We start from the raw sequence: 23,550 nt of genomic DNA, 5'->3' as shown, positions 1-23,550 counted from the left end.
TATATGTACATGAAGTATATCAATTTTTTTAAAACACTTATTGGTTTCATATACAGCTTCCATTTGGGCAATGAGTCTTTATTTCACCTGCAGCCAAGCTCAACAGTCTAAGTTTTCCTTTAATGTAGAATTGAAATAGCCTTTGTCCACAGTAGATTTCACTGTCAGTTCTTTCTGTAATATTGTAAAGAAAATCCCTCATTACATCCCTCATTAGCAGTAATAAGACACCCATGAAGACAAAATTATACCATCAAAAGTTAAAAGTTTTACAGTAGAAGGTTTTGCCTTCGCTTCCCCACATTTCAGTTAAGGTCTATAAACCAGAATACACACACATGCTTGTGGTCCATAGCAGCTTTTTATACCCAAGAACTTTTTCTTATAAAGATCTGTCTACTTACCTAGACTTCCTTGACTCCTATAGTTTTCTTATGAAACTGCTTAGTGAAATTTGACCCAGAAACTAACCATTTTTCATGGTTACCATTAGCCTTACAGCCCATATTTCCATAATGTTGGCTTGATAGAACTGATTCACAGCTGTTTTTGAGCTGTCCATCAGCAACACTATGCAATATTCTACAGTAGCAAGTCAATTTTTGAACAGCAGTGCCACTGTTCTGACCAATTAAGATTTCCTACAGTGGTACTTAATGAAATGTCTCTATAGTTAAGATTTTGGGGTCTGTTCTTTGATTCCAGAATTGCATTGTTTCTTATGCACAACATTCTTTCCCATCTTGTCAAAGCCAAAAATCTAAAAATTTGTTTCTTAATAAGCCCATCCTTTAGAAAGTAATTTTTAAATACTTATTAGGAAGGTTAGTTATTGGCCTTCCTTGTGCACAGAAACTTGAAGCTTTTTAATTCCTCAAATTCTCTTCTCAGGAACTACTCCAACACCCAGTACATTCTAAGCAATTTCTCATATCAAGTATACTACTTTCTCCAAGGATTTGCTGCCATGTATACACACACACACACAGAGCTATAGGAGCCTCCCCCCCCCAATATACTCAGGTCATTTTCACCAGGGGTTGGCAAGATGTAGATCAGGATCTACTGACAATGCAGTAGATTTGGCAAGGATTTCCAAGTCACATAATAAAAAGGTTTTTTGAAAAGTTAGGTTGCTGAGGATAACATCTATGGGGAAACCAAGAATGGACTTTCAGGTGAAAGGGCTAAGCTGAGTTTTGCTACTAACAATCAAAGTCCTGGGATGACTGCATAATCAGAGACACTGTTCCTTAATTCCAAGTATATGTCTGCTTCTTCAGTCAGTATCTTGGGATTCTAGTAAGAAACTGAATTGGCTCTCATAAGCCTGAAATTTGCCCGTCTGATCTGTACAGTGCCATTGGTGCATATGGCACTTTAGAGAGACAACATACCAAGAAGCTTTCAATCTCAAATAGACTGCACTGAAAAAGGAGGGGAGAAAGACAAAGGTCAAATGTGGATAGCTGCAGTCACACTCATTCATGGATTCCGATTGGAAATGAGAATTAACCCAAAAGGTCTTGCAGAAACAGTTTGAGAAGATACTGGAAGAAAAACAGGTAACAGGAAGCAACAAACAAGAATAGGGACACTCATGAGAGCAAGAGACTTTGGTGATTGAGTATGGTAAAACTGAAGAGCAAAGGTCACAGGCAGAGCATAAATGTGTGAAGGAAAGATTAAAGGGTGGTGCTATGAAGAGCTTTCTTAAAAAAAATAAGAGCTTTCTTAAAAATTTCTAGTGGAAATGGAAAAGGTGCAAAAGAGAGCGACTAAGATGATTACGGGGCTGGGGCACCTTCCTTATGAGGAAAGGATACGGCGTTTGGGCCTCTTCAGCCTAGAAAAGAGACGCCTGAGGGGGGACATGATTGAGACATACAAAATTATGCAGGGGATGGACAGAGTGGATAGGCAGATGCTCTTTACACTCTCACATAATACCAGAACCAGGGGACATCAACTAAAATTGAGTGTTGGGCGGGTTAGGACAGACAAAAGAAAATATTTTACTCAGCGTGTGGTCGGTCTGTGGAACTCCTTGCCACGGGATGTGGTGCTGGCATCTAGCCTAGACGCCTTTAAAAGGGGATTGGACAAGTTTCTGGAGGAAAAATCCATTATGGGTTACAAGCCATGATGTGTATGCGCAACCTCCTGATTTTAGAAATGGGTTATGTCAGAATGCCAGATGCAAGGGAGGGCACCAGGATGAGGTCTCTTGTTATCTGGTGTGCTCCCTGGGGCATTTGGTGGGCCGCTGTGAGATACAGGGAGCTGGACTAGATGGGCCTATGGCCTGATCCAGTGGGGCTGTTCTTATGTTCTTAAAATACCAAGTCTATCCTGAAACTGAAGGGATGGTTCCACTAAAAGGGCTATAGGTGGGTATCATATGATATGATTATCTGGAGCAGCGAATGACTTTGCCAACTAAGTTTTGGATAAAGGCAAGGGGACTGGGGTGTGATGGAGTAGCTCAGAAAACTGCAGTAATCCCAAGTGGGAGGTGACCAGTGCATCAATCAGTATTTCAATTAAGGGGGACAGAGAAGAATGGGTAGCTTTCCAGTACTGTACAGGAAGAAGCTACACAAGATGAGAGGGAAGAATTAAATTCAGCCAAGGCTGTGTATCTGGTCAAGAGGATGAATGATGAGTTTGTCAGCATGCGTGAGGAATGATCAAGCACAGGATAGCTCAGGTGAAGAGCCAAATACTTTAGACCAAGTACTATACATTATGAGAAAAGCAGGTTTTGACCAGTTCCTTTTAGTTTTAGTACAGCACAAAAGTTACAGCAAAATTGTGGAGGGGAGGATAGTAGTACACTTCTAACACCACCAACACAGCATCCTATGTGTTATCTTAAATAAACCTTGTTTAAAGACTGGCCAAAACTAATTTTTCATAACATGTAGTTTAGCACTTTAATCAGACATTTTGAGTAAAATGATTTATCAGACAATTAGGTGGAAATGCAGAACAGCCCCAAGGAAGGGAGTTTTGGGGTATAGAAATTAGCTGGGCATCATCAGCATATCAGTGGTACTGAAAGTCCTTTTATTAGGTAGCCCAAGCATAACTGAAGGGTACAGAGAGTAGGGGACCAAGTACAGAACTTTAAGGGCTCTCCACAGAAGGAGTTCTTCATATCACACAATGAACAGGCAATCTGATAGGGTTAGGACCAACCAAGAATAGTCATCAGAGAACTGTCTCAAAAGGCAGAGGGTCAAGGACAAAGAAAAACTAAAGGCTCTGTTCAAATTAGGCAGTGCACGATTTCAGCAAAAATACCAACAGGCAAACTATCAGCATTCGAGGACAGAGTCTTAAAAGAGAAGGTCGCAACTGTGGGAGTTCCCCAGGATTTGAGGCAAAGTAATCAAGCATGATCAGTCAATATTTAGCAAGTGAGGATGGATCAAGGGAAAAATTTTAAGAATGGGGAAGAGAGAAGCATATGTGAGCACATTAGGGAAGGAGCCAGAGAAAAAGTAGGGCAGATGTTCACCAAGAGATGACTAAAGATGACCTGCACGGTGTATTTAGATGTGAGTAGCACAGCAGTTCTTTCATCAAGGGCTACTGAAGGCAAGGAAGAAAGTAATGCAGATTGATTGCAGTGGGGAAGGCTGATCACAGAAGGTGAGCTTTGATTTCCTCAAAGGACATTCAGCAGGCTGTGAGCATGAGCAGATAGAGTCAGTACTAAGGGCTAGAGAAGAGTTGAAGACAGAAACAGGGTCTAGAGAATGGGCAGATGGAGGAGGAAATGAAGGGAGGTGAGAATCTCTAGTGACTTCTAGTTAGCATGCTGCCCTTGCTCCTTGGAGTGACAAAGTGGTATTTACTACTAGAGGTCGGTCAGGGTCTTAGCCTAGAACAATAAATAGCTACACCAATCCTAAAGCCATTCACTTCCACAACTCCATCTAGAGAGATCCAATACTGGTGAACTATTCCCAGGTCAGATGATCATCCCAAACGCAAGGCAAAAATAGGGTCATTAAGTAATTGCTCTTGCAAGCAGCTTCAAGGGAAATTATTCTCTCCCAACCCCTAGTAAGCTCATTATTAAACTGGTACAGAACTTTGCTAGTATTGGAACTCTGTTCAGAACAAACTGAAGCCTTATCTTCAGGTAATAAAGTTAAGCACATTGCTTCATGACTCTGTAGTCTGTGCTCATTTCCTATACAGTTACGTAATACGGAAACACAGGTAAGACATACCATGAAATCTGAACAGCTAGGTAGACTGGTTGATGAGCTTTCCTTGCCCTCTAGTGGTGGTCGATATTGGGAATCTAGAGGTATGCTTTTGGAAGGAGTCTGCAAAATTTAATTGTAATTACAACTACTTGTCTTGAGTTACATAAAATATAAACTTTAAGGCCTGTCAGTAGTGTGGCTGAATGTCATGAAACTAGAGGGGAAAATCACTGTATCTTGCACAATGAAATATAGCAGAGCCCCTGCATTACGGGTTCACTTTACAAAGGACTCTCCAAAATAAAGCAAGCCTTCACTGTATTATAAGGCAGAGTATCTCAAACTGAGTTGTGAACTGAGCCCAGGTAGGTTGCAAGTTGGGCTCACCTACCTGTATTTGCATCTGTTTGGCTCCAAATTGGAGTCGAACAGACACAACCTGAGGCCACTTCCAGGGTGCAACCCATCTCCGGCAGTCACCCCCACCATGAGCCTCCAGTAGCTCTGCAGACCTCAGAAATGGCCCCAAAAGTGACTTCTAAATCTCTTCTGGTTTCACGACTGCAACTAGAAGTGACTCAGAAGTCACTGCCAGAGCTATATCTGAGGGCTGCAGAGGTCTCTGGAGGCTGTCCTGGGCTGGCGCAATTTCAGGGCCTTTATCCTTGCCTTCACTGCCCTTGCAGTCACTGAACTAGCAAGAGTCTTGGTTGATTTCCCATAGATGTATTACCCCTTTAATACCAGCCCAGTCAATATGGTTGTCTAGCTTTCCAATAAATGACAATTCACCAGTAATTTCCTCTGCAAAATTTTAAGCAACATTATGAGCTTTTAGGGAAGGAGCTCACTTTCAGAAATAGGCTAACTGGTACTGTTAACTCCTCATTATCTTGCTTGGCTGGGTACAAGTATCCCAAAGTGTAACTGAAGACTTGCCAAATGGTCAAAATGCAGATGTACTGAAGTGGCATTTATGGCCAATCTTGTAGTTAGTACTCTGTGTCTTATGTACCAAGACATTCCCTCTGAGTCAAAGACACAAGTAATCTGTACTTAGCAGCTAAACAGCCTTAAGCATTACATGAGAAGAAAACAAGTTATTTTCCCCTTCTGAAGATTTTGCTAGTCACCTGCTTTGTTGCAGAAATGAGTAGCACTTAATGAGATTTACTTCTAGATCAGTGTTTCTCAAACTGTGGGATGGGACCCACTAGGTGGGTCACAAGCCAATTTCAGGTGGGTCACGTAGCTCAGCTGTCACTGAAAATACAGGGTGCGGAGCTGCTAGGTAGGCTCCCAGTGGGAGAGAGGCATGGTGCTTTGCCCTGAATACGTGGAAAGATGGAATGCTGGAAAGGGGGGAGGTCTGTGCAGTTGAAGCAGGATCCAAGCTTGCATTCTCTGCTTTGCCTTCCGAGCTAGAATGTTTGAATTCTGAGCTATGCAAAATAACAGCATGTGTGCGCTCTGTAATGGGACCTTTGGCTGATTGCTGCATAAGTTTGAAGCCCAAAATGATGACATCACTTCCAGCCATTACATCATTTCTAGGTCAATGACATCATTTCCAGTGGGTCCCGACAGATTGGCATTCTAAAAGGTGAGTTCTGGTGCTAAAAAGTTTGAGAACCACTGTTCTAGATAAACATGCCCGAGTGTGGCAGCAGTGTACCTTAATTTAAGAACACAACTCTTGGCAGTCTTAATCCCATATTTTGAACTGTTCCCTATCAAATAAGAGAAGAGCAAAGTATCTTTTCTTTACTTGGATATTTGACAAGACAGAGTCTTTTGCCAGAGGCTGCTTCCTCATTTAGCAGACATAAAAGGAGCAAGTCTTAGGGACCCAATACTGAAAACCTATGTTTTTCTGAGAAGCAGAATTGCATGATGCCCAGCACTCACCTTATAGCTGTCATGCTCCCAAACAAGATACAGGTTCTTTAAAATGGTTATACACCAGAAATCCTTTATGAGTGAAATACGTGCACACAAATGATTGTCGAGAATCACAATCAAAACTCCCTTCTCTCCCACCCCCAAGGAAACAAACAAAACAAATGCTTTTCACTAGTCCACTGCATTCAGGAGGTTTAACAAACATGTTCACTTTTACTTCATGTAGGACTAATCTTATTATGCCTCATTTCCTCAGGACCAGTAAGGCAATAAAACTCTGCCTTCACCAGCCAGCAGCAAAATTTTGTGCGATACATTTGATTTAATGGACTCAAAAGTAAAAACGTGGTGCTTTCTACCTTCAGAGAAGCAAGGAATTACTCCATGCCTAGGATTTTAAGATTTTACATATCACAGCTAGTTTTCCAAAGCCAAACTAGTGTTACTATAGGCTTAGAGCCAACACAATCAGACCAGTATTTGCTTAAGAAAAGTGAAATAAGGTTAAGTTGCAAAATATTTTAATTCAGCACACATAGCCAAAGAGAGTCTGATTTTTTCCCTTACACCTTTTTGCACTGAAGATCTTGTTAAAGAGGGCTTCAGATATTAATAAGTACTGAAAGCATGACTCATCAATGCCTGAAATAGACAAGAGACTATAAAGGTGGGAAAAAATCAAGTAGTTTGAATTAGTCTTTATAGGAAAGGTAAGTTTATCCACTTTACAACTTGGAGTTTTCAATAAATAACTGCATTGTTTCTTATGTTCTTTCAGTTTGTCTACCTCTTTACAGAACCCAATAGTTCAGGTCAGACCTATTCAAAGTTGTGTCAAATTACATGATAAAGAGAAACTCTGGATTTTACTCACCTTCTTTTGAGAAGACTGTTTGCCAGCAGAAGTGCCGATTGCTACATTATTGCAGTTGGCTGGTTTAAGTACAGTTAGATGAGAGGCTGCATTTACCTGCAAAATACAGCTTAAATTTAAAGACTGGAAATACAAAGCTTAAAGACTTCAATGAACAGCACACTGAGCTCTTAAGTCCAGGACAAACATAACATCTCCATGAAAAATACTCTTTGGGCTCAAGCAGTCTTGAGTGAGCATTAGGGGCTTCTAATAACAACCAACCTCCTTTCCAAAACAAGTTAGTACTGCAGAGTGATGGGCTCTAGGTAATACTGCTACCGTAGCACTGACTTGTCCCTGCATTCTCCATATTTGTAAAGGCAATCATGTTTCAAGCATCTAAAGCTTTAAAATCTTCCCCTCCTTTTTATTGTGAACAAACATATAATATTACAAACGAAGCAAAAAGCATTTTGAAACTTAGTAGATGGGTTGTGTTACCACAGTGGTTCCCAACCTTCTTTTGGGACGTCACCCCCTTAAGAGACAGCGACCTGACCCAGAGTGCCATTAGAACAGCACTTCCGGTTTTACAGCCACCAACAAACACATGTAAGTAAAAAAAACACCCTTTTTACTTACATGTGTTTGGCAACAAAACCCACAAGTGCTGTTCTGAAAGGTCCCCAGTTGGGTTGCTACCCTCCACGGGAAGTATCCCAAAAGAAGGTTGGGGAACACTGTGTTAACAGAGCCAGTCCCAGTACACAGCACTTTGTAGTCACAATATAGGATTCTAAATGGTCCAAGCAGTTATAACTAAGTCAGAAAGATGTGCATCTTTACCCGAGGTTTGTGGTTGCAGGCAAGTTGTTATTCAACCAAGGCTCTCAGATAAAGAGCAAAAATCTGCTTGAATCCCTCTCAGTATAATGTCCTCTCCCAGTCCCATTTACCCAAGGCTGGCAGGTGGGGGTGTGGAAAAGGAGAGGACACACAAAATTGTACAGAACTGATGTGTACTTGAAGCAGCTTTAAAAACCCAGCTCTTTCCTCAGTGTGAGGGAGAATGGAATTGGAGATGGCCTCTTCCTGCGTGAAAATGTTTGGCATTTTCTGAGCTCTGCCTCAGGCTAGATGGCAAAAGTAAACAGTTACAAGGATAACCGCCCACCCCAAAAAAAAAAAAAAGCCAAGTTAGCATTGGCATTAGAATATCCTGCTGCTGAATGGAACAGGTCGATTATATCCCAAGTCAATTATACACAGAAGATCTAGATTTGTGAAGAGATGCACCCTATTTGTATCAGATAACCTTTCAAATAGGCATTTACTTACCTTGCGCATCTTTTGGGGAGTTGGAGTGTTCAGGCCTGCAGGTCTTTTAACTGCCACTTTTGTAACTGCAGGATCATCTCTCTTCATCACCTGCAAAACAATATGCTCCAGTTAGCATGCAAACTTCCCACTGGTACAAGTAAGAGATTTCAGTGGTTCCTAAACTTACATGGGCCACGATGCCTCCAGACTCTTCTTCCCAATCTCAGCAAGGTGCTGCCATTCTGGATCTCAATAAATCTTGTGAGATCAAAGGTGGTGGCGCCAAGGGAACAGGTAGGAAGGGCCACTGGGATATCCCACAGCACCCCGGTGAGTATGCTGTGACACCCTAAAGAGTCACGACACATGACTTTAGGAACCCCTGGATTACTTAGTCATGTGAAAACTTACGCTTTTGGGCTGCTCTTTCTTAAGTTTGTGTTGTTCCAGTTGATAGGCCATGGAGTCTAGAAACCTTTGATTATTAATAAGGAAGCATGAGCCGTTTTCCTTTTCCCAGTTTTCAGTATTTTTCTTCAGTTCTTCACTTAACTAGTTTTAGAAAGAGTAGTTTAGTCAGTTTCAGAACAACTTACATTCAGATAGTCTTGACAAGTTCACCTAAAAATTCTGAAATTTCTCTGCTTCCAAAGTTCCACCTTTCTGCCAATAGAGATGTAGCCAAAATGGGACCTCCCACAAAGCATCTGAAGGTACATACTGAACTCCAGAGATATGAGAACTTAAAACAAATCCAAAAGCCTAAATAGGGAAGTAGCCCTAAATTGCATTCAAGGTAGCTAAGGATTTGAGAGTGTCTTCCTAGAGAAATATCACTGTGCCTTTGAACTTCGGGCAGTCCCTTCCCCAGATCTACTTAAGACAGCATGCTCAGGGGAAAGGGTTGCCTAGACTTGGGAAGCACATACCACCAACTCCAAGTAAGACCTGCTTACTTCAGGCATCCCTCTGTATCTGTGGACCTTTGTTGCGAAGCAATCGGTACCTTGCTTTTACAGGAAGCTATAAGCAGAATGCTTATAGACAGACAAGCAGGCAGAAAGTCTGCCTCTTAGAGGGATGACTCAGAACTTTAATGGGAAGCCGTGGAGGGTTGTGTGGAGAAAGAGTCCCCCCTTATCTGCAGTTTCTGGTATCTGAGGGGGACGACGGACGACGACATATTCTCCACAGATACCAGGGGATGCCCGTACTTTTAAAAGTTTCTAAGCCGCCTTGCCTCTTTGCAGGCAGAACAGTAGAACACAAATACCTGAGCAAGGCAAAATACTTCCTGGCCAGGAAAAAAACTTTCATTTTCAACTATATTATGCCAAGGATTGAAGTTATACTGTACTCTGTGGCCAACTGTGTGAAAGGCCACAGAGATACAAAAAAAAAAAAGATGCAAAAAGAGGGAAAAATGGGAAGAAAATGTGAGGCACACAGCAAGACAGGCCATCACTCAGTATTCAATGCTGCAATCTAGCAACAGCAACCCAACTTTGTAATTCAGGACATGCTTACTCACAAGCAAGCCCCACAGAGTCCAATGGGACTTGGCTCACAGGAACATGTGTACAGGCATGCGTTGCTTTGACAATTTTCCACTTAATGATGGACCGTATATAAAAACGGTGGTCAAAGCACAAAGAGGTTCTTAATGAGGCAGTCAGGACTCCCCTAACAGCAGAATGTGTGTTTACACAAAGAAGCTCTTAACACAAAGAAAAGGCAATCTCCAGTAGCCTGTGCAGCCAGCTAGTTTCTGGCAGGGAGTATCTGCCAACACAAAGCACTGAATGTTTGCTTAACAACCTAATCGCATAACAGGGATCAGAGAACATATCCCTGTTAAGTGATACACACCTAGCAACATTTTGTTGTAGGGCCCCTATTATATTTAAAGAATATATCCTGCCTTTCTCATGCTAAAGTAAGTACCCATGGCAGTTTACAAAGTTGTATAATAACTGTACAATCCCAAGGACAATTCATGTAATAAATTGGTTGGTTCAGTTTTATTTTTTCTTAGTATCATTGTGATCAAGCTCAAGAAAGACAAACTAAGGATTTACTCTGGTGCTTACCTTTAACAGCTGCTTTTGAAGCTTCAATCGTTCTCGTTCATCTTTTAGTAAGTTACCCCCTCTATTCAGAAGTCTGCTAGGATCGGTTGATTTTTTCTGAATAAAGAAAAATACATTACATATCTAAAATATCCAAGTACTTATTGTACAGAGCAAGTTCAACTCCAATACTTATTGCACTGTAGTCACTAACTCCATCAGTAACTTTTTAGAATGACAATCTGTCAGGACTCATCGGAAGTGATGTCGTGACCAGAAGTGACATCAAGCAGGAAAATTTTTCACAGTCCTAGGCTACAATCCTACCCACAATTACCCAGGAGTATATCCCATTTACAATCATTGTTAAAAGAATTACATAGTAGCTTGTTAAAAGTACAGGTCTGTAACATTTCCCCAAATGCAATCATGTACCTGTAGAAACAAGTCTATTAAAAATAAAATATTGAAATGAATGGGGATCCACCTGAAATTGGCTTGTGACCCACCTAGTGGGTCCTGACCCACAGTTTGAGAAATATGTTCTAAATGTTTCAAGGGAAAATGCACTGGCAATCCTTCAGTAGTACTGCCAAAGTGTGACCAGATCATGTTAGTGTATCAAATTCTCTTTCCTTAACACAGCAAAAAGTGAGTCATTCTTACTCTGCCTGTCTAGGTTACAACAGCACACAAAAAAAATCAGAGTCACTAACAGCAAATCTGACATATTACAATATTTCTAGGCAATGTTATTAATTCAGTGCTATCAGAGATTGCATTCTAATGCACTGCAACATTGCCCAGCATTTGCACAACAACTTTTAGCTACTGTATCTAAATCAAAGATCAACTACGCAACGAACCAAGAACTACTGCACAGGCCATTATGAGTAGACGTGTTCTGAAATTAGTGTTACCTGTAGTTATTTTACTCAGAAGCAAGTTCATTGCGTCCAGTAAGACTTAGGTTGTAATCCTATCTTACCAAAAACAAGCACCTCCAATTATGAAGGAGCTTGCAGACCTATCATGGACCTTGCTGATTTAGAATTTGAGACTACAGTCTTCAATCAAACTTGAACACTAACCAGCAACATCACTTACAGCACATTTTGTGTATTGAACTTTGGTCCATGATTGATTAGCAAGCCTAACAAGTAGTGACTCCAGAACTTCAATAAACCTTCCTTTTTCTTCACACTGGTTTTTAAAAACACCATGCCATACTGTATTCGTCTTGGAGCAAGGTTCTCTTTTTAACAGTATACAGGTGCCCCCTCCCCCCCGTATCCAATGGCTCTCTGCCTCTGTAAATGTAAGGGGCCACAATTAGGCACAACTCTACCACGAAGTGCCCTGCCCATGAAGAAGTGATCCAAAATCTCCATATCCAAATCATGACACATTTACATTTTACAGTTGTAAATTATGCAGTATTCTGACATTTCTGTACAATAGGAGTTGAAGTTGCTCCCAGAGGTGCTAACAGATATATCACATAGTACATTAGTAGCTCACCATCACTACATTTTCAGGACCAGAACCTAATTGAAGGTTGCATACTATCCAGCTAACATGCACACGTGTTGCTGGATTGGACCACGTTAGATTTTCTCCTGTTTCTAGAAGAAATGCCAACTTTCCTTCTACAATGAAGTACTGACTACCTGCAATTCCACGAACCGGTCCAAGATGACTTCCCATTTCTGAACAGCATCATAAAGAAGCTGGTTTTTCGCATAGGTCTCTTTCATCTTCAGAAGTTCCTCATCATGTTGGCTCAACAAGTCTTCTGAAAAGCTGTCTGAATCAAGAAAGCGCTTTAATTAGGCATATGGCATGAGTAAATAAAAAACGGAAAAGGGATCAACTTGTGATCAACAGCTCTTCTCTTACGACCCAGTCCGATGGGTCTTAACAGCATTTTGTTCCACCACCCTAAACAATGGTCTTTTCTTAAAAATGACAAATCTAATTGCTTTCAGTAATAACACTGCAGCCCCTTGAAGTAGGTGATACAGCTGGCAAGCTTGCCATTTGTTTGAAGTACAGAAGAAATTACCATCACAGAAGGGCTTAAACGCAGCTCTCTGCTCATCGCCATAAAAACATTTTTGCCAGTAACTGTCAAGGTCTTGCCTGACTTTAAATATAATTTCTTTCAGTCGTTCTTTCTTTAGCTCTTCTAGGTTCTGCAACTCCTCTTCCCACTAATGAAAGAGAAAAATCATATGAGGGAAGTCACTACGTTTAGCAGTGCAGTTTGTATTTTTGTTGCTACCAGACCAGTTCCATGATTTGAGGTTATTAAACAGTTAATTTTTAATTAGCAGGAAGAAAGTAGATAGAACAGTGGTTCTCACACATTTAGCAACGGGACCCACTTTTTAGAATGAGAATCTGTCAAGACCCATCAGAAGTGATGTGATGACCGGAAGTGACATAACCAAGCAGGAACATTTTTCACAATCCTAGGCTGCAATCCTACCCACACTTTCCCAGGACTAAGTCTCATTTACTTTCATTGTTAAAAGAATATACATAGTATCTTGTTAAAAGTACAGGTCTGTAACATTTCCCCAAATGTAGTCACACACCATGGCTGCATCAAGTCTAATATACTAAAAATAAAATATTGAAATGAATGGGGACCCATCTGAAATTGGCTAGTGACCCACCTAGTGGATCCTGACTCAAACACTGAGAGAGGATATCCTCTAACTTAACTCTCACCTCAAGAGAAATGTTCATACAAAATAGAAGACACACTTTAAATGCTAAAGTTGTCACGCCCCCTCTTGCCACTTAATTTAATGCTTCTCATCTTTTCCATGTCAGATGAGCAGCTCTGGAAGAGGACCCCCATTTCAAAATGCATTAAAGCAAGAAGTGAACACAAGGCAACACAATTGTGATATGGCTCTCCCCATTATCTGATCTCATATTAAATATTCTGCTACAGTGTTTCTCAAACTGTGGGCTGGGACCCACTAGGTGGGTCAATAGCCAATTTCAAGTGGGTCCCCCTTCATTTCAATATTTTATTTTTAATATATTAGACCCGATGTTATGTGACTGTATTTGGTGAAATGTTACAGACCTATACTTTTAACAAGCTATTAAGTATATTCTTTTCACAATGATAGTAAATGGGACTTACTCCTGGGTAAGTGTGGGTAGGATTGTAGCCTGGGATTGTGAAAAATTTTCCTGCTTGATGATGTCACTACCAGTCAAGTGATCACTTCCAGTGGGCCCTGACAGATTCTCATTCTTAAAAGTGGGCCCTGGTACTAAACGTGTGAGAACCACTGTTCTACTAGTTTGGAATTACAGCAGAATATTACTTATTTTAAATCAGAGCCACACAGTTGCTCAGGTTCCAGCTTAAGAGTAGATTGCATAGGACAGCGTTTCTCAACGTTGCTCCCACGATGTACTGCTAGCCGTCATGCTGTCCTTGGAGGTACCACCAGAAGTAACTGGCAATTACATAATCACCAGTTACTTCCAGGTTCGGAGACCGCAATAGGAGCTTCCAAGATCAATAAGAGGCTCAGCGTGGGTGGGTGAGCCTTTTCTTGTGCTCAAGAACTGTGCGCTCTGCCTTTCAGCTCTCGCTTCCTAGCACCATTGGAAGCTCTTGTTGCAATCTAACTGCTAGGCAGTGACTGCTATGCATACAACCCAACACCGCCCAGTGTACCTATTGAGAACCACTACAATAGGACAAAGTCAGCACATATAGTCACTGAACATAATGTCAGCAGATCAGTTCCTGTGGCAATGAGCTAAACTCATGCCATACGGCAGCAATGCGTCTGCACATTCACAAAAACATCAGACCATCAGCTACATGATGACATCATGTAGACATCAGCTACAACAGGCAAATGGGATGATGGGTGGAGCAAGATTCACTTTCTGCAGATTTCTTGTATCAGATTAGACTTTGTACAAATAACATAGGGTTTCCCCCCGATTAGTTACTTGTTGCACAAGCAGTTTCTCTATTGATATGGTTTCTCTGTTGATATTGAACACACATTTGAGGGTTATCAAGGCTCCTCATTTTCCAAGACCAGAGCATCAAACAAGCATCCTTGCAATGCAGCTTTTCCTTCATGACCAAACTTCACCCTACAACATGCAGCCACAGGGGTGTGCTAGTGTGTTCTAGGATGCACTTTCAGTTCAAGCAGGGGAGCAGAGGCACTCAAAGGGCTGGCCAGTGTTCTGCATGAACTGTACGCCCTCAGACATGACCCCCAAACACCTGCAAGAGACTAGGATACCTTGGCTGAAAAGTCAATGTAGGAAGAGTTCCTTTAAAAAAGCGCTACGCTTGCAAGCCGCTAACTCAGTAACTTAGGAAGTTGCATCCTACATGAATGCACAGATTCGCCCTATATCGAACAGTTCTGGACATTTGCACATACCATTTAGGAACTTCCATAAAATATGGTAATAGCCTACCTAAACTGATATGAGAACTTTGTGCAACTAATTTATAATAGTACAGAATTCTGGTTCCCTTACCTTCTTCACTGCTTCTGCAATAGAACATTTGCTTATAGTTATTTTGCATTGCTCCTGCTGCTCTTGTGGCCACTGAAGTCTGTCCCACAGAAGCTGTGCCTCTTTCTCCAGCGCTTCTCTGGTGGCAGTCAGAGACTCTTTCTTAACCTGCAACTACAAAGGCAGTTGGATATTAGTTTGATAACCTCACACAGAACAGCCACATGAAAAAGGCAGTAACAGGGCATATGAACTGCACATGACACAAATGATCGTCCCAAGACTAGGATCGGATCCAACACTACCAATTAGGGGAATTTTCTTGGGACAAGTGCACTCACAGATCACTGAGCCACGTTTAAGATATGCAAAATATCAAAGGTGTGCCACTCCTAAAAGTTACAGTATATGCAACAACTTGTTCCAACAACCAGCAACCCCAGGTGGATTGTTCTGAAAACCCCTAAGTCTGTAAAGACATGCATGAAGAAAGATGCAGACAATGCTTGTTGAAGCTTCAGACAGAGGCTGCTCAAAAAGATTTCTAGTCATGCTCAACTTCCATTTACAGGGGGTCCTTGGTATATGCAGGGGATCCGTTTCCAGACGCCCCCCCCCGGCAGATAACTAAATTCCACCTATAATTAAATCAGGACAGTGCACTGGCAACTGGAAGTGCCTCTCTGCCATGAGAACTTGAGGAAAGGGGAGGTTGCATGCAGCCTCCCTGTGCCTCAGAACACCTCCAGGATGAGAACACTTTGGCTAGTGTCCAAGAGGTCCTTGAGGTCCTCCAGATGAGGGCTCAGCACCCATGTTGAGTCAAATCTGTGGGTGCTGAGCCCACAGATAAAGGCCTACTGTATACTGAATTATGCTCCTTCTGGGAACAGAATTTGAATTTGCTTGGGTAAAGATTTTAGCTTGATTTGGATAAAAGATGCAGTCATGGACTAGATCTAGACTTGAAGTCCATCAACCCCACTTTGGCTCTTTAAAACCCACAGATGAAGGTATTAATGAAGCAAAGATTTAACAAAAAGGGAGAGGGAAGAAAAGAATCTCTACATGAACATTTGTGTTGGTTCTCATCTCAGCTGAAAGTTTTACAAAAACCAGAGGCAAGACTTGACATTAAAGACAATTTAAGAGGTAAATGAACATATGAAGTTGCCTATACCATCAAAAGATTGGTCCTTTTAAGTCAGCCTTCTCTACACCAACTGGCACAGTCTCTCTCAACCTCACCTGGAGATTCAACATGGTGTCTTTTGCATGCAGAAAAGCTGCTCTTCCATTTAGTAACAGTCCCTTCCCAAATTTTAAATAACTAAGAATACAAAACCTGAATCTTCTCATCATCCACACCCTAATTAATGAGGGCATGATAATCGTGTTCTGCTGACCCAAGTTCTTTTCTATCAATGTGTAGGCTATGCACCTCATAGAAAGAGAACTTCCATATGCCAAGTGAATCAGAACAAATCTGCACCAAGGAGTGTGAACAAGAGCGCCTATTTCTCTGCTGGAGGCCTGTGAACATCACACCTGCTGAACTTGCATTAAACTAGACATGTTGCTCATGGTATGCATTTGGGTGAAACTACTTGAATAGTGGTCTTATTCATGTGAAAGTTACATTTAGAAGCCCAACCTTTTGAACAAGTAACTGGAGGTCTTCAAGGTTCTTCTTTGTAAGGTAAATATATTCATCTTCATCAGATAACATATCACTTTCCAAAGTCCCATCTGGTGTATGTCCAATTTCTTTTTTATATTGTCTGATTTCTCTCCTCAGCTTAAAGAACTCTTCTAATCGTTGCTCCTATTTAAATAAATGATTTAAAACAGTTAAATGCTGTCAGATGAAGCAGGTAATTTAAGGTAGCAAGAACATGAATTTTTACCCTAAGATAAATCGGGAATGTTCACAACAGCATCCAACGTCTCTAAACTTCAAACGCTACACTAGGTTCATCAACTCAGTAAGATGTTGAGTTCATCAACTCAACAGCAGAAGAGATTAGTGGGCCCTCCTTATCCACGGATTCAGCACCCATGGATTTGACTCAATATGAGTGTGGACCCCATGTTTGGAGGGCCTCAAGGACCTCCTGGGCATGATCGGAAGGCACTTCCAATTGTATCTGGGAGGTCGTCAAGGCTCTCCCCATGGATTCAATTATCCACGGAAATCGGTATCCACAAGGGTCCAGGAACATGTTGCCCATGGATACCGAGGGCCCACTGTACATCAACTGTACTATTACAAATAGTTGCTTCATAATTACCTCAAGATGCTCATGGCACTCCACTCTGAACCACTTCTTTAGGTGTGCAACACTTGTTACATTTGAACTAGAAAAGCACATGTACTAGAAAAACATTTACACTTCAAAGTTTCTGTTTTTTTCATGTAAAGGTCAGCCTATTACTAGTTATCCAAGTACCTTCACTTTCAAAAGTTTCTGGACATGTTCTTTTAGCTCTTTCAGCTCCGACCAACTTGGAACACTCCCAGTAGGTATATAGTACGGGGTAGCACAAAGTTCCACACACAGTGACTGGTCTTCTCGCTGCAGATGTTCTAACTCTTTCAACCTCACTTGTTTCTCTTCACGAGCAGCTTCTAAAGCCTGACGAAACTCTTTCTCCAACTGAAGGATGGATAAATTCTCATCAACCTATAAGGAGTTAAAAGATTGTTGAATGCAGCAAATATAGTGCTTTACCACTGTATGATGGCATCACTCATGTTTGATGGATTAACAGTGAACTACTACACATGTCTGCTCAGAGGTCCCACTGAATTTACTGGAACTTATTTCCAGGTAAGTGCATATAGAATTGCAGCCAAAGTCTCTTGAAATAGTGTTGGCGATTGATTGGTACATTTTTGTTTTTGGTCAATTGTCTAGTCAGATATTTAAAGCATTAATTCATGGGACCTGCAAGAACCAGCAGACTCAATCATCTGAATGTCAAGAATTATTGTCAAACAACTTCAGCCTTCCAAAAACTTTGCAAGACACCCTGGCAAATCTCAGAGGATCCATTACAAAGCCATTGTGATGCTGTAGCTCATATCGTTGAGAACTTGCAAGACTAACAACTGCTTAAGTATTTCTTCATGCCCAGAGATGCCTGCTATTATAGCATATAGCTAATAAAACTAGGCAGTGTTGCTTAAGCATTAGAAGGAAATGCGAAGATACAGGCATGCACCCATATCTGCAGCAGGTCCGTTCCAGAACCGCCTGCAGTTTAGTGAAACTGCAGATTCAAGTGAATGCCCCCCCAGTGCTGAAGCGAGCCTAGCACACGTCCACACACAGCCTCTGTCAGGCTCAGAAGACCTGCTCCCCTCGTTTCTGGAGGGGGTGCATTTGAGGGGGCCCCACAGATCCAATCTGTGGATAAGTGAATTGTGGATACGGGATCCGTGGATACAGGGCCCCCTTCTCATGATCCTATAAAAGGGATAGTTTATATGGAATCAAACTGTAATAGCCTATTTTGATAGTCAGCTGATCAATATTCATCCATCTGTAAAGCAGAAAGCCTGCATGCATACACCAAGGATGCCAACTAAGGGGCAAGGGTATGTCAATGCCCAAGGGCCAAAAAACCAAGGGTGCCAGAATACCTTGTACTACTCCAGAGATAGCTGAGCCTGTGGATTTCCTCACATCTCTCAGAAATCCTTGGAAGTACAAGACAGTACACATATACTAACCCAGAGGGTTGCAGAAAAGCATTAGTTGAAGAGAAAGTAATACTGTGCACTTCTGCTCAGCAAACACAAGGAGCTGTCAGGTTCTGGGAAACACTAATTCTGGGAAAGCAGTTTCCATATCCCAAGAGATCTTAGGCCATAGTGTAGGCCTTCCCATGGTCCTCTTGATTCCAAAAAACTAGTGTTCATTTCCCTCCCCCCCAAAAAAAACCAATTCAGGGATTAATTCAGCTACAAAGCAACTAGGGATGGGATAAACAGAGATAGTGAAATGCTATCCCTAAAGTCAATCCTACCCCTTCCAGTGAACATAAGAACATAAGAAGAGACCCGCTGGATCAGGCCAAGGGCCCATCTAGTCCAGGTTCCTGTATCTCACAGTGGTCCACCAAATGCTCAAGGGAGCACACAAGACATGTCCGTCATCCAGTTGCACAGGGATGCAATTACCAATATAATTTAATACCCCAATCAGCAAGAATGTCGTAGACGTACAGGCAGAGTGGTTGGTAATTTCTCATAGCAGCTCCTTCCTCATATGCTGGAAAGCAAATGTCAATTTTGATAATGGAGAGATTCCATAGACCTATGTGCAAAGCAAGTGCTCCATTTTGCCCTTTTAAAAATGTATTCATAGGAAATAGCTCCTATAGAAAGTCTTTTAAATAAATAAAAGTAAGAGCAAGCTGTAAACCAAGAGTCATACTAATTGCAGAGGTCTTCAATCTATCCTGGGTAAGTGAACATCTTGCATTTTATTATCTGGAATAAGCTGCTGAGCGGTAATTTACCTGGAAGGGGTCCAATTTGAGTTCCAACCGGAGCATTTTCAACTGATTCTTCTGCCTTTTAATATCATTTTCCAGTTTTTCTTTCAAGCTGCGCTCTTCTTCAATCATTTCATTTAACAGAGTCTGTCCGGAAACCATACAAGAAGTGTCAGTATAGTTTTCCACCAAAACTATTATTAAAGCTGTCAGCAATCAAAATGTTGAGCCCAAACCTATGGTAAGTTTAGAACCTGGGCTGCATTCTGGGGTGAGGTTGGGAGGAGCAAGGAACCTCAGCGTTACCCAAAAGTGGGTCTTTTTAAGTCCTAAGAATAGTCTTAAAGGCTTGGAAATGGCATGGTTTGGCCAATCAAAGGTAGGATACCCAATTTTGGCATGCTTTTCTTGTGTTTAAAGGGCTTTACAAATCTGGTGAGTCAAATCTGCAAATGCCGGATCTATGGATCCCACTGTATTATGCATTTTCCCCTCATTTCTTTCTTTTTACTCACTAAAAGAAAAAAGACAGTATTGCCATACCAAAGTGCTACGTACCTCAATGTGAGCCTTTGCAGTCTGCATGCGCTCCAACTGCAGTTCTTTGCCAATGCCCATTTCATTCCATAAGTCTAACAGCTGTGACAGAGCTTGGGTCACACTATTCACTAGCGAGGAGGCCAGGACCTCACTGGACAAGAAAATAAAAACAAGCAAGTGCAAACTTTTGCCTTTAGTCTATTGCAACAGTTTCTCAGATCACTTATGTTACTAACCTGTTTAAAAACTGTACCAAAAGCAGAGATATCCAAACACAGATGCTGATCCTATGCACATATTCTGATAGGTCCCATTTAAAATATTTATACTGTACGTCTTTCTTCCTTGTATACAAAGGCTGTCTGCTATCCAGTCCCTAACCAGAACTCAGTATACTTAGTTTCAGCAAGGCTAATGCATCACATTGTCTGCAGGCCCAATACTGATTTAGGATTGGAACTTAAACCCCCAAGTATGTATGCATATTATTGCAAACTTGGATACTGATAGGCAAGACAAGAGTATTATTATTAAGAATGTTTATATATTGATTTTCAACCAAAAAAAGTATACAAAACAGTTTCCATAGCTAACAAATCAATAAATGGTTCCTTTTCCCCAGAGTAAGACTGAAAAAAAGACACAAGCGATGCAAGCAACATCCACTATAAACAACCCATGCTGGGATGAAGAGCTACAGTTACACTTATATTTAAACCATTTTTGCCCAATGTTGCATGTATATGCAACAAGGATCAAGTGTGTACACCTGTGGGCCAGGCAAAAATGAATTAAGAAAGAAACCGTATTAAGATGTAATGCACATGTTCCTGACAGGCCAGAGAGATTTGTTTATGAAAATTTGGAGCTCAACATTCTTTTCATAAGAGGGGCTTACACAAGGGGTTGGATGTCCCAAAGCAAAGTGTTCCAAAAAAAATCTGGAAGGTGAGCATTATTACATTCCTCTTACAGGTGTTGTGATTTTCAACTCCTGTGCTGCAGCACATTGGTGTGCTACAAAATGTCTGCAGGTGTGCTGTGGGAGTTTGGGGGAGGGACATATATTAGAAGGGCCACTGGGGGATGGGAACACACCCCCCCCAGCAGTGCTAGGTGCCTTGTCAATGGTTAAAAAACTGATGATGTGCCTTGACAATTTCAGTGCCTTCTCCTTATGTCATGAAATGAAAAAGGTTGAAAAATTGCTGGACTAAGAAGAGGGAAAGGCCAGGTGCATCTTGCCAAAGACTCATTAGTGAGTGTCCTCTCTGGTTCTATATGACACAAGAGCTCTTCTGGATCAGGACAAGTTCAGTTTCCCACAAGATGCCTCTGGGAATCTCCCAAGCAAGGATTGAAGAAAATAGCCCTGTTTTTCCCAGTAACTGATATTCAAGCCATCATGACTAATAACCAACATAGACTTAACCTCCATGAACTTGCATCATCCTCTTTAATGCCATCTATGAGCCATCATCACTTATGAATGCCACAAAGGATTACACAAAGGAGCAATTCCTCCCATCACTCCCGATCTCCTCCTGCCAACTTCGCAGTTGCCATAGATGACCCCAAACCCTAGAAAGACCTTATTCTCTGAACATCTTCCCCACATCACACGTAATAGTCTAAACCTTTATCAAACCTCTCCGTTGTTGCTTTTTATTAAAAATTACATTTCCAAGTTTTCTGTCTGACGGAACCTCAGTGCACATCCCATTCTCCCACAGTGCCTTTGAAGAAGGCAAATTTTATTAAGACAATGTCATGGGGGGATAGGGAGACAAGTCAGCTGGAGAGGGCCTTTGTTTAATAAAAGCTAAAAAGTTTGATTTGGGAACCACATCTTCCACTTATTTTAGATTGTAAGTCCTTTAGACACAGGGAGCCATTTAGTTATTTGACTTTAGCTGTAAACAGTTTTGGGAACCTTTTGCTGAAAAGTAGTAAATAAAAACTGTTAATAATACCACTTAAATACATATGGGGCGGGGCCCATGAGAGGGGGCTGCAGGGACTAAAGTGTACCAGGGCCTGGGTTAAAAAGGGGGCTCAGGAACAAAAAAGGGGATCCAAAAATGTCCTGGGATCTTACTTTCCAGTGTTACCAGGGCCCATGAGAGAGGGGGTGTAGGGGGTAAATTGTGCCTGGGCACAGGGTCAAAAAAGGGGCTCAGAAGCCAAAGAACGGGGGCCCAAAATTTCCTGGGAGCTTACATTTTCCAATCTCACCGGGGCCCACGGAGGGTGCTGGGGGTATATTGTACCTGGCCCTGGGGTCAAAAAGGGGGGTTCAGGAGACAAAGGAGGGGGACCCAAGATTTCCTGGGATTTTACATTTTTCTCTCTCACCAGGGCCCACGAGGGGGAGGAGCAGTGGTACACTGTACCTGGTCCTGGGGACAAAAAGGAGGCTCAGGAGCCAAAGGGGGGGCAAAATTTCCTAGGATCTTACATTTTCCAGTCTCACCAGGACCCATGAGGGGAAGGAGCAGAGGGTACACTGTATCTAGCACTGGGGTCAAAAAGGGGGCTCCGGAGTCAAAGGAGGGGAACGCAAAATGTCCTGGGATCTTACATTTTCCAATCTCACCCACGCCCATGAGAGGGGGGTACCTGGATCCAGGATAAAAAAGGGGGGCCAGAGAGCCAAAAGAGGGGATTTTCCTGGGATCCCATTAAATGTTTGCACATATTGTGTGAAGATTAGCAGTCATATTCTGTGCAAGCCTACACACTCTTATACACTGTAACTCAGTGGTTCTCACACCTTTAGTGCCGGGACCCACTTTTTTAGAATGAGAATCTGTCAGGGCCCACCAGAAGTGATGTCATGACCAGAAGTGACATCATCAAGCAGGAGAATTTTTAACAATCCTAGGCTGCTATCCTACCCAGGAGTATGTTAACATATACTGTCATTGTTAAAAGAATATATATATATTAGCTTGTTAAAAGCATAGGCTGGTAACATTTCTTCCAGTGCAGCCACAAACCATGGAAGCATCAAGTCTAATATATTAAAAATAAAATATTTAAATGAATGGGGACCCACCTGAAGATGGCTCGTGACCCACCTAGTGGGTCCCAACCCACAGTTTGAGAAACATTGCTGTAACTAGTAATGATCCACTGGAGAAGAGAAGGGGCTCCCAAAAGAAACTTTGTACCCTTTCCCTGCATGGAAAGTTGCAATTCTACCAGTGGTCTGCTGGAAGCAGCTCCCATTGAAGTCAAGGGGGGGGGTCTGCCTGTCTTCCCCAGAAGCGCACACAAAGAGGGAGAGGCAGCTACCTGGTCCCTCCGCCTCTTACCTTTCCCTGGGGGGCTTCTGCATCTTCAGTTGCAGCGGGGAGCCGCTGCCCGCTTGGGAGACGGAAGACAATCGCTCAGATCCAACGCTCGCTAATGAGTGGAGCCGCCGCCGCCAAAATTCAAACCAAGAATAGAACCTTCACGGCGTTCCAGGCTGCACGGCCGCGCTTCCTGATTGGCCAGCGAACTCCGCGGGCCTTCAGGCTCTGTAGCTACACCTAACCCGAGGACTGAGGGCGCTGTCTCCCTGGAAGCCTCGTCACGCCTCCCGATTGGATAAGAGCCGGGGCGCGAGGAG

General features: G+C 42.1%; 1 protein-coding gene across 2 annotated transcripts; it reads right to left on the bottom strand.

Annotated features, from left to right (window-relative positions):
* LOC136641658 (protein regulator of cytokinesis 1-like) lies at positions 1 to 23,322 on the bottom strand. 2 transcript variants are annotated; one of them, XM_066617639.1, is made up of 14 exons: positions 23,252 to 23,322; positions 19,953 to 20,085; positions 19,419 to 19,541; positions 17,342 to 17,575; positions 16,546 to 16,716; positions 14,913 to 15,065; positions 12,436 to 12,583; positions 12,041 to 12,177; positions 10,392 to 10,487; positions 8,713 to 8,853; positions 8,320 to 8,409; positions 7,000 to 7,095; positions 4,245 to 4,343; positions 1 to 174 (listed from the first exon to the last, which is right to left on the bottom strand). In XM_066617639.1, the coding sequence occupies exons 1-14, from the start codon at positions 23,272 to 23,274 to the stop codon at positions 100 to 102; spliced, it is 1,719 nt and encodes a 572-aa protein (XP_066473736.1). In that variant the 5' UTR covers positions 23,275 to 23,322; the 3' UTR covers positions 1 to 99. The 2 variants fall into 2 exon arrangements, with proteins under 2 accessions (XP_066473736.1, XP_066473737.1); XM_066617640.1 differs by lacking the exon at positions 4,245 to 4,343.
* Positions 23,323 to 23,550: the final 228 nt, after the last annotated feature.

This window comes from Tiliqua scincoides, chromosome 2 (assembly GCF_035046505.1).
Source record: "Tiliqua scincoides isolate rTilSci1 chromosome 2, rTilSci1.hap2, whole genome shotgun sequence".
Taxonomy (NCBI): domain Eukaryota; kingdom Metazoa; phylum Chordata; class Lepidosauria; order Squamata; family Scincidae; genus Tiliqua; species Tiliqua scincoides.
Note: the sequence above shows the minus strand (reverse complement) of the source record. Positions and strands in the feature narration are given on the sequence as shown.

Coding starts and splice junctions, on each gene's coding strand:
- LOC136641658 (XM_066617639.1), bottom strand. CDS start 23,274: ATGCAGAAGCCCCCCAGGGAAAG. Junction 12,584..14,912: donor TTGCAGAAGCAGTGAAGAAG/GTAAGGGAACCA, acceptor CTCTTTCATTAG/TGGGAAGAGGAGTTGCAGAA. Junction 12,178..12,435: donor GTTTAAGCCCTTCTGTGATG/GTAATTTCTTCT, acceptor TTCTTGATTCAG/ACAGCTTTTCAGAAGACTTG.